The sequence below is a fragment of the Aegilops tauschii genome, chromosome 2 (genome assembly GCF_002575655.3).
Source record: "Aegilops tauschii subsp. strangulata cultivar AL8/78 chromosome 2, Aet v6.0, whole genome shotgun sequence".
NCBI lineage: Eukaryota > Viridiplantae > Streptophyta > Magnoliopsida > Poales > Poaceae > Aegilops > Aegilops tauschii.
The window spans coordinates 123,726,675-123,737,495 of NC_053036.3; the positions used below are offsets into that span (position 1 = coordinate 123,726,675).

Sequence of the window (10,821 nt, forward strand, 5' to 3'; positions counted from 1 at the left end):
GAAACGCGAAGAAATTTTATGTGGAAACAAATTCTTTCATGCATTTACTAATTTTTTTAGCTAAATGACCCTCAAATTGAAAACACCTCAAATGAACTCTGAAAAGGTTGAAAGTTGGCATGGTATCATCATTTCACCCACATAGCATGTGCAAAAAACTTGAGACGGTTACGACGAAAAATGGATGCACTTCGTGTACAAAATGGACAATCTCTTTCGAAGAATCAGGATTTCAGATGAAAACTCATCTGTTACAAAGGCATTTCATTTTTTTACTTATTACAACTCCAGACATTTTGTCCGTTCAGTATGCACCATTCAAAGCCGCATCATCAATTTCAACCCTTTCTGACTTCATTTGCTATTTTCATGCATTTACTGATTTTTTCAACTAAATGACCCTGAAATGGAAAAACACTTCAAATGAACTCTGAAAAGGTTGAAAGTTGGCATGGTATCATAATTTCACCCACATAGCATGTGCAAAAAAGTAGAGAGGGTTATGGCAAAAACTGGATGCACTTCATGTACAAAATGGACAATCTCTTTCGAAGTATCAGGGTTTCGGACGAAAACTCATCTATTACAAAGTCATTTCATTTTTTAAATAACCTAAGTATTACCAAATTGAATATAATGATAAAACACACTAATATTAAACATAAGAAAAAAGAATCACTGAAAAATCTATTTTTAAAGTTAAGTTATTCACAAACTAGTGATTCACACAAATTTCAAATACTTCAAATTTAAACTATTCAAATTTGAAAACTACCGGCACTAACAGAAAGTTTATAATCTTTTGTACCTAAAGCAAAAATATTCACAAAGAAACTGTAAATACAGCAAAAAACAACTAAAAACTAAATAAAAGAAAATAAATAAAGTAGAAAAAAAGAAAAAACTAAAAAAAAGCCCGTCTACTGGGCCACAGCGGCCTACATACGACTAGAAACCCAACCTCTAGTTGGGCAAGGATGCAGGCATGCTAGCCCAGTAGGCCCAACAGGGCATCGCAGTAGAGGTAGGCCCAGAAGGCCTACTTTAGAGAGGAGCTCGAGACAGCAACGACGGCGGGGCTTATAAGCAGGCGCGGGCGCCCCTCGGCTAGCGAGGTGGGACTAAACTTCTGCGCCCCTCGCCTGGCAGCGCACAACCTTTAGTACCGGGTCGTGGCTCCAACCGGTACTAAAGGGGGGGGGGTATTTAGTACCGGTTGGAGCCACCACCCGGTACAAAAGGTGTGCCGTTCCCGCCGCTTGGCCTGGCCAAATTTGACCTTTAGTACCGGTTGGTGGCTCCAACCGGTACTAAAGGTCATCCCTATATATACAACACTTACCAAAATTTCAGTTTCTTCTCCTCTCCTTCTTCGACCCCGTCGCCGTCGCCGCCCCCGTCGCGCCTCCCCGTCGACTCCGCGCCGCCCCCGTCCCCGTCGCATCGTCACCGTCGACTCCGGGCCGCCCCATCGCCGCCGCGTCGTCATCGTCGACTCCGCGCCGCCCCGTCGCCGTCCACTCGCCTCATCGTTGCTGTCGCCTGGACCTCGCCGTCACCGTCGCCACGACCTCGCCCGCGCCGTGAGCCCCTCTCCCCCCTCTCCTCCCTCCAATCGAAGCCGCCGCGCCGCCGGCGCCGTAGGTGTACACACGCGCACATACACCACACACACACACAATTTTTCTGTTTTAGCTATAGATGTTTTTCTGTTTTTAGTTTTTAGTTTTTTTGTTTTTTCCTGTTTTTTATACAAAGGTTTTAGACGAATTAATTAATTAGATTAGATTAATGTCAAAGGTTTTAGATGAATTAATTAATTAGATACTTTTAGTTCTAGATATATTAATGTTATAGAAATGTTAGTTATATAAACATGTTAGAAATGTTATAGAAATGTTAGAAATTTTAGCAATGTTAGTTTTAGCTAGATGAATTAGATTGATTTCAAATTAATAGACGATGATCGATTTTTTTATTTTCTTATAATTTTAGTTATAGAAATTTAGAATTTGCATATAAGAAATCACAATTCAATCATTTAAAAAATGTTACTTTTGCGGCATATAGTATTTGTTCTCGACGATGCCCGACCCGCATCCTCGACGTCGACTCGTTCGTGACGACGTCCTGCTTCAGAGGACCCATGTCCGGGACTGGGCTCCGCCGGGCTGGCACTGGGAGGTGCTACCTTGAGGGGCTCACCACTTGGTGAGGAACCCGACCCCGGGTCCCGTCGTCGACCCTGAGCTCCTTTGGTGGTGTTCGCGTGGGCCACTTTCGGTGCGGAGGGAGCCGGCCCTGCCGGAGGTGGTGCGTCGCCGTGTTAGGGAGGAGGACGAGCATGTCCGTTGCTACATGGCTGCTATGGACGTCAGGTTCTCCAATACCTGGCAGGTTCTTTGGGAAGATGACCGGAGCTATGATCCTATGATGGTTCCTTCTCTTTGGGTGTCCACCGCCCGCGCCTCAGGAACCGCGAGTGGCCTAGATTATTCTGTAGTATTCGATCTTTATTAGCTAGCTAGCTAGTGATGTATTCGATATATAATATTCGAGACGATGTATTCGAGATTATATATTATTCGAGACGATGTATTCGAGATTATATATTATTCGAGACGATGCATATTATGTACTATGATTCAGTTTTTCCTTATTGATTGCATGCATGCATTGTAATTTGAATACTAAATTGTTTTATATTTCTTCTGGATTAGTTAAATAAAAGCTATGGCGGACAATACCGGCAGAGAGGGAGAAGAGGCCCTGTTCGAGATGATACGCTCCCCTCACGGGCCAGATGATCAGAATGAAGAAGATGACGGCTCCCAATATCTGAACAATACCGGGCAGGGTGATGATATGATATTCGATTGCGACGACCGAATTGATGAAGTCATGAACTATGATTATGATGACGCCGAAAATGTTGATCTTGAAATAACAGAGACTGACGAGGTATATTTATATAAGCAGGCATTTGGTGATCATCACATGTTTTAAATGATTTCAAGATATATTAACGAATCGATCTTTCTTCTTTCAGCCCTCCGGATCGAGCAAATCTTCAGGCAGCAGGACAGTGCGAGGCCCGGGCAAAAAGTTGAAGGAGGGCATAAAGTACAACATCGATGCCATCAGAACTAATGGCGAACCACTAGTGCCTAAGAACATTGCGAACAAGTTCGTTCGTCAGTGCGGAGTTCTTGTGAAGGACCAACTCCCGATCTCCCTTCAAGAATGGAAAGAGCCAGCAAAGAAACGTCCAGATCTTACTTTTGTCGAGGATAGAGCAAAATCTCTGCTTTGGAAAAAACTGATGGAACATTTCACCCTACCAGATCATTTCACAGATGCAGATGTGCAGAAAGTCAAGGACGCTGCTCTTAGGAAGATGGCAATTGTATTCAACAACCACAAGAAAACTGTATGGGCCAAATATGTCAAAGGAGGAAAGAAGACTCCAGAATTCAAGGGAACACTGGAGAAGCAAAGAGAACACTGGCCTGCTTTCGTGAAATTCAAGGAATCTGAATTATCTAAGGAACGGTCGAGAAAAAACAAGGCCAATGCCAAAAAAAAGGAGCGGTTCCATAGGCTGGGGCCAGGTGGCTACGCGATGGCAATGCCTAAGTGGGATAAGTCTGAGCAAGAGATGCAGGATGCATAGGTCACTCCAGTTACATTGAGCTGGCCCCTCAGGTGCAGAACTTGGTTCTATGCGCATGGGGGGGCGTTGGACCCGAAGACAGGCCATGTTTCGAAGAAGGCATGTCTTAAAGGAGCCGAAGATAAGTTACTTGAAGCAATAGAAGATGCTCGAAAGGGGGTGTTCACGCCCAACAGAGAGAACGACGAGCTTACGCGTGCCCTGGGAAATCCTGAACACCCGGGAAGAACATGAGGCAAGGGCGTTGTTCCATGGTATGAGGGCTTTTCGGACTGGAACGCCGACTACAGAAGCCATGCGAGAAGGAAGATGGAGGAGGAGAAGAAGAGGAAGTTGGAGGAGGAGCAGAGGAAGCAGGAAGCAGAACGCCTTCAAGGCCTAGAATCAGCGCACGCGGACTTGGCACTCAAATTCCAGCGGCAACAGCAGCAGATCGACTCACTTAGCCAGGAAAGGGGGTCTGAGCAGCGGCAACAGCTAGCGGATGATCTAGCATTGGATACCACCGTCCCATCCATGCCGAGAAGTAGCGTGGGTTCCGCCCCGGGCGACACACTGCTGGATAGATACCCTATGGATGACATCATGGAGAACACTAACTATGAGCTACACTTCAAAATGAAGAACATATCCATGAAGGTGGCGGACGCCGTTGCTTATACAAATCACCCCGAAGCAACCTTCCATTGCAACCCGATTCCAGCCGGCTATGCTCGTGTCGTGGTTGATGAGGTGGTGGACCAATATTCGGGGCTAGAGCTTGACATTCCTGGAGGTGACGAGGAGCACACACTGGGAGAGGCCATACATCGTATCATCCTATGGAGAAAGGATTGCATCATCTTTCGAAGGCCACCGACACCGCGTCAGCCGACTCCTCCTCGAAGTTCGCCACCACGTCAGCAGACTACCGCTCCTCCAAGTCCACCAACGCATCAGGCCACTCCTCCTCCTCCAAGTCCGGCATAGCGTCAGGCCACTCCTCCTGCTTCAAGTCCGGCACAGCATCAGGCCACTCCTCCTGCTTCAAGTCCGACACCGCGTCTGGCCACTCCTCGTGCTCCAACTCAGCCACATCAGCCGTCTCCGCCGCCTCAGCAATCGCGGAAGAGAGTCGCCGCAGCTATGGTGCGTAGCGGTACAAGTCGAGGTAGTACAGGAGGTACAGGCGGAGGCAAGCGATTTCAATATGGTCCAAGCCTCGCGCCTCTTCCGCAGAGGCCTTACGACCTGACCAAGGAGCAAAACGCAACCATAGTGAAGGCCCAAGTGGACGCCCATTTTGGACCGAAAACGCCACCGCCGCCAAGGGAGAAAGTGCCTGAGGATAAGATTGACCACTTTATTCGTATGTCTAAAGCACCAGCTCCCAAGCCTGTTGACTCAGACTATGAGCACCAAATCACGAAGGCACATCGAGCACGACAAAAGAAGGAGTCGAGCTCGAGCTCGAGCCAAGCAGCTGGAAAAAAATGCGGGAAAACCGACGAGCATAGAAGGCAGGCTGAAATGCTCAGTATCACTGTTGGACAACTCCTCGAGATTGAGCCCATGTCTCCGCTTAGAGAGGAGGACATAAAACGGAAATATGTCCGCGGCGAACCTTTGGTCGAGCCTGAGGAGGTCAAGAACCTCCCAACGAGAATGTATGAATTGCATGATTGGTACATGAAAATTATCAAGAGTTCCAATCGAGAGGCCCTCATGGTGAACGTCAAGGAAGAGCATTACTTCCATAAGCTAGCTATGTCCGTTGAGTATTCAGAACTATTTCAGTTATTCAATCAAGACGCACTCGACAAATCTCTCGTCAGTTGCTATTGTCTGTAAGTGATTTCTTTCTGTAATTGAAGTCTCAAGCTAACTGTACTGCTCATAGATCGATCATTACCTGTAATTATCCTCACTATATTCTTTTCTGTGGTATTATGCAGCATGAAGATGTATGAAATGAAAAAACTAGACGCTATGGCATTGGGTTCATTGACCCAAATACCATTAATGAAGACACATGGAAATTGGAATGGTATAAAGCAGATGTAGAGAAAAACATGCTAGAGTTCTTGAAGCGCCTCAATACCAATGAAGATATATTACTTCCTTACAACTTCCTGTGAGTCACACTGTCTTGTACTACAAATTCTGTTTTTTGCTTACTAGCTAGCTAGATGTTAATAATTAAGTGTATAGGGTTTAGGGTATAGTTGATGAGTGTTATGCACATGCCTGCTTAATTAAGACACGCAAATGTGTGCGCATGCAGTTACCACTGGATCTTGTTTATCATTAAAGTAAGGAAAAGTCGAAGTACTGGACTCACTACTTAAAAAACAAAGTGACTACTCAATCTTGAAGGAGATAGTCGATAGGTAATTTCAATCATTATTAACTATATGTCGGCCTCTTTAGTTTGTCATTTCCTGATATCAACTATTTAATAACTCCTTTATTCATTTTCTTTGCCGGCGGGCAGGGCTTGGGAAAAGTTCATCAACGTGACTCCAGGCAAATGGCAAAAAAATCTGTATTGGTATCGACCCAAGGTAAGTAATTAAGTAGTACTAGCTAGCTACTATCTCTTTAATTCTTATTTCAATACCATTATAATTATCATGCTTGATTAATTATTATCTGATTAAATTTCTATTCTCGTAAAGGCCCTGAAGCAGGCGCCGGGGACTGAAGTGTGTGCATACTACGTTTGCGAGAATATTTGCATGATGGCGTCCGAAAGGAGCGGATCTGATAGACAGCTATGAGTACGTTTGCCAGAAAACTATTCACAATTTTTACATCATTATCGATATCTAATCACACAACTACATGCATATTAATCTCCTTCTGAAAAGTTCAATGAGATGCGGGATCAGCTCCTACCAATGGAGCGCATACGAGCACTTCAAGAGAAAATAGCGGGATTTTTGCTCGACCAGGTCATAGATCCCAAAGGAGAATACCATTACCCGCTACCGCCCCATGAATCACTCCTAATTGTCATCGTGCTCCGAAGGCACCAAGGCGTCTAAGAACCCCGAGTTGTTGAAGAACCTTGCCTCATTGGTTGCTGATGCAGAGGACTTTGACTGTCCAATTTGCTTGTCTTCTCCATCAAACACTGTTATAACAAGCTGCACTCACATATATTGCCAAACATGTATCCTAAAAATCCACAAGAAGACCTCTTTATTGCTCCGGCGGTACAACATCCTGATGACGATGACCCGGGCAGTCTTGACTCTGACAAACCTCTCTCTTCGAAGGTGCAAGCCCTGCTGGAGCTACTGAAGCGTTCGCGGAAGGAAGACCCTTTATCAAAGTCTGTCGTGTTTTCTCAGTTCCAGAAGATGTTGATTCTGCTCGAAGGGCCACAGGCTTCAAAATAGTACGTCTTGATGGCACCATGAGCGTGAAAAAGAGATCAGACGTTATAAAGCAATTTGCGGTCGTCTGCCCGATGCTCCAACCGTACTGCTGGCCGGCCTGAAGGCTGCAGGAGCTGGTGTGAACCTAACAGCGTCATCGACGGTGTACCTGTTTTGACCCCTGGTGGAACCCCGGGACGGAGGAGCATGCCATGGACCGGGTGCACCGGATCGGGCAGAAGAAAGCGGTGAAGGTGGTGCGGCTTATCGCGAAGAACATCATCGAGGAGAGGGTCCCGGATCTCCAAGAGAGGAAGAAGCGGCTGACAGCGGCGCGTTGCCAAAATTGGCTTCAGCGGACTCAGGTCGAACCCAGCGTGCTGGGGGGCGACCGAGGGCGTCGGGGGAAGAAAAATGGCGTGAAAACAAACCACGTCAGACTCCCCCTTTGTGGGCCCGCCGAGTTAGCGACTGTGCTTCGTCGTCCTCATCACCTTGCCTCGGCTCCCGCACAATTCAATGATGTCGCCGGTCAGCTTTCGATCAGGACTGGCCGAGCAGTCCAATCGACTATGCGACGCAGTAATGGCGAGCCACCGCCACGCGTCCCCGCCCTTTTCCGTCCGCGTCTACACTGTTCCCGCCCTCTCGCTGCTATAAAAGCCAACCTGCGCCGCCGCTCGCCGATGAAGCCGAAGAAGGAGCCAGCGACCGTGGTGAAGCAGGAGCACGAGGACATGTCCGCCGACCTCAAGAGCAGCCTCGCCTGGTTGTGCGTAGATTACATGGCGCGGGAGATGGAGCGCCAGCGCCCTGCTCTAGAAGAAATCGCCGGGCGACACCGCGGCCGCGACCTGGGCCGCGTCGTCGTGCTCGACGATAGCGACGAGGTGGTCACTGGCCGAGCAAGCCGTTCCACGGCGGCGATCCAGGGCAGGGTTGCAGCCACGCCGCCCCGAAGGACGAGCCGCCGAGCAACGGCGACGACGACGACGCCGGTGATGACTACACCGTCCTTTACAACCTCCTCCGCATGAAGTAGGCATAACTTTTTATGTTTTTACCTATGTTTTTTTCAGTTCGCGAAAATATCAATGAAATCGCCTATATTTCGTCAAAATTGACTGAATTCGTAGAGTTTGGGCTTTTTTAATTATTTCTTTTGCCTTCTGCCATTGCGTTCGCGGCTAGGAATCGGTGCCCCCCGACACCAAAAATTTCGCCGGCGATGCCCCAAAAGGCGCTATTTTCACCCGAAAAACGCCCTTGGGGGGGTTGAACGGATGGAGATGCTCTTATGCTGGGATTTCAGCCATAGTCTGATAGACTTGTAGTTTTGCCCTACGCTGCGAGTCCTAGTGCTTGTTGCTGCATGCATGTAATTTTGTCCCGTGCGGTGAACATGCATGAGCGCAAGGGGGAGGGAGACCCGTTTTGCAGAACCTGTGGTTATAGCATCTCGTATCAGTGTAGGAGTAGGGAATAGGAGTGTAGGAAATTCCTGCATACATACATAGGTGTATGAATATGTATGCCTGTGAATGTGGTGCTGCTACACAGTAAACAAGTCCAGTTAATGTTATGAAGGGGTGGTGAAAGATACCATGCTTTGTAATTTGCTGGTCGTTTCTTGATGGTATTATCTTCTAGTAAAATCCATGGTTTTACTCTTCTGATTTCTTCAAGATTTTTGAAGCAGGTAAACAAGGGTCGGGTCAATTTGGTGATCACTCATTTAGTCATTTTAGTGGGAGTGCAGTTTCCTGATTCGTGAATCATGAAGCAGTAGAAAGGATGCAGAGCCTGAGGCAGCACAATTTGAGTGTGTATGCTTGCATAGATAAATTTGAGGTTTGCATGGGATTGGCTAGGAGGAGCCATCTGAAAGAGAATTTTCTGATCAGATTTCTTTTGATCTTGAGTGTTTTTCTTTTCTGTAGTCAGAATCTCTTCGCAAGCCCATGTTGGTTTTCCTCTGCAGCAAGCCTCCCCTCTGCTTTTTTCACGCTGCCATTGCATGTTCAAAGGGTCAAAGGTAAGGCAGTATGATGACTTGATGAGGCGCCCGGAATAGTAAAACTTGCCACTGTCATCACTCATTTTCGCTGAGAGAGATGCATCAGTTTCAGACTCGCCGTACCGGAGGGAGGAAGCTACGCGGAAGGCTCCGGCCAAAACAGCTCTACTTGCATTGCACAAGCCTCGGCCTTGCCTTTGGGAACAGTACGCGTTTCGTCTGCTCAGTCCTCCTGCGCTGCTACAAGCACCACCATCGCCGGTTGCCAACGCTCCCTCCCACCAGACCGCGCACGGACCGAGACCGGCAATGGCGAGCTCGGCGCCTCCCTTCCTCCTCCACCTCCTCCTCTTCGTCCTCGTCGCCGCCGCGGCGGCCTTGGAGGAGCGCCCGCGCGTCACCCCCACCTTCATCCAGTGCCACCCGGCGCAGGCGCAGGCAACCGCCAACGCCAGCAGCGACAAGAACTCCACGGCGTTCCAAGCCAACGTGATGCCCCTCCTCGCCAAGGTCCCCTCCGCCGCCGCGCCCACGGGCTTCGCGTCCCTGCGCTCCGCCGGAGTGGTCGGACGCGACCGCGCGTTCGGCCGCGGGCTCTGCTTCGGGTACGCCACGCCGTCCCGGTGCCGCGAGTGCCTGGCCGCCGCGGCCAGGAAGCTCGCCGACGCCTGCGGCGCCCGCGGCCGGCGCGCCGGCGTCTGGACGGACGGTTGTTTCGCGTCTTACGCCGACGCGAACGGCTCCTCGCCCTACTCGGACAGCTTCCGCGCGCGCATCATCTCCGGCGCCGACGCGCTCACCACCAGCACCTCAACCGAGCTGCAGAGCCTCGCCGACCTGGCGTGGCGCATGGGGCCGGCCGCGTCTACCAGCGCCGGGATGCAGGTGGCCGTGGACTGGACCGCCGCGGCGAGCGACTACAGGAAGAACAGCACGGTGCGCGTGCTGGCGCAGTGCGCGCGGGACCTCACGGCGGAGGAGTGCGCGTGGTGCGTCCAGTACTCGGCGCGGGTGGCGGAGACCTGCGCCTGGTCCTGGTGCCCCCGGCACTCGGCGCGGGCGGGGGACACCTGCTGCTGGGGCCTCGACGCGTGGCGCGACGGCGTGGCGGGCGCCGTCGTCGGCTTCGACTGCTACCTGCGCTTCGACGTCGCCGTCGCCACCGCCGCCGCCACGTCCACTGCACCGGCGCGGGTGCCCCTGCTACAAAGGCTCGGTGAGCAGAGCACGCTGCACGCTCTTGCCTTCATCTTCTTGGCTATGGTTTGATTGGAGCAACGAACCGGCCGCTGGGCGATCTGCAGCAACAAGGTACCACTCCGGTAGTCTAGTCCAGGACAAGAGTCAAGAACCGGCCGCTGCGTCGTCTGTGAATAATCGTGCACTAAGTAGTAGGAGTACTAGTACCGACTGTTGATGCCGGAGTGGACGATCAAGAAACGATAATCAAGCCTAATTAGTCGTTCCGTACCGCGCGTCCGCCGACGCGTAGTGTGTTCCGCCGCCGGGGCGAGCATTTCCCGGCGAGGTCCACCTCCAACACCTGGGATCATGTGCCACAAGTACAGGAAGGCGTACAGGGGGCTTGCTTTTTTTTTTACATGGCTTGGTTCTTTTTTTGGGAAAGGAAGTGACCAAGTGGACGCAGAGTTTCTGTACCGAGCTAAAATGAGTTTGGTAAACAGTAAAATCAAAACAAAATCGATAAAAAATTAAAGGGTCTGGCTAGGAATCAGCCGACTGAGACTTCGACGTCAGCGTACATTTTT

At 49.8% G+C, this 10,821-nt stretch overlaps 1 protein-coding gene across 1 annotated transcript; it reads left to right on the top strand.

Annotated features, from left to right (window-relative positions):
• Nucleotides 1–7,704: 7,704 nt before the first annotated feature.
• Nucleotides 7,705–10,518, top strand: LOC120975020 (uncharacterized). The gene has a single exon (XM_040401836.3). It carries the CDS (start codon nucleotides 9,362–9,364, stop codon nucleotides 10,319–10,321), a length of 960 nt encoding a protein of 319 aa, XP_040257770.1. The 5' UTR covers nucleotides 7,705–9,361; the 3' UTR covers nucleotides 10,322–10,518.
• Nucleotides 10,519–10,821: the final 303 nt, after the last annotated feature.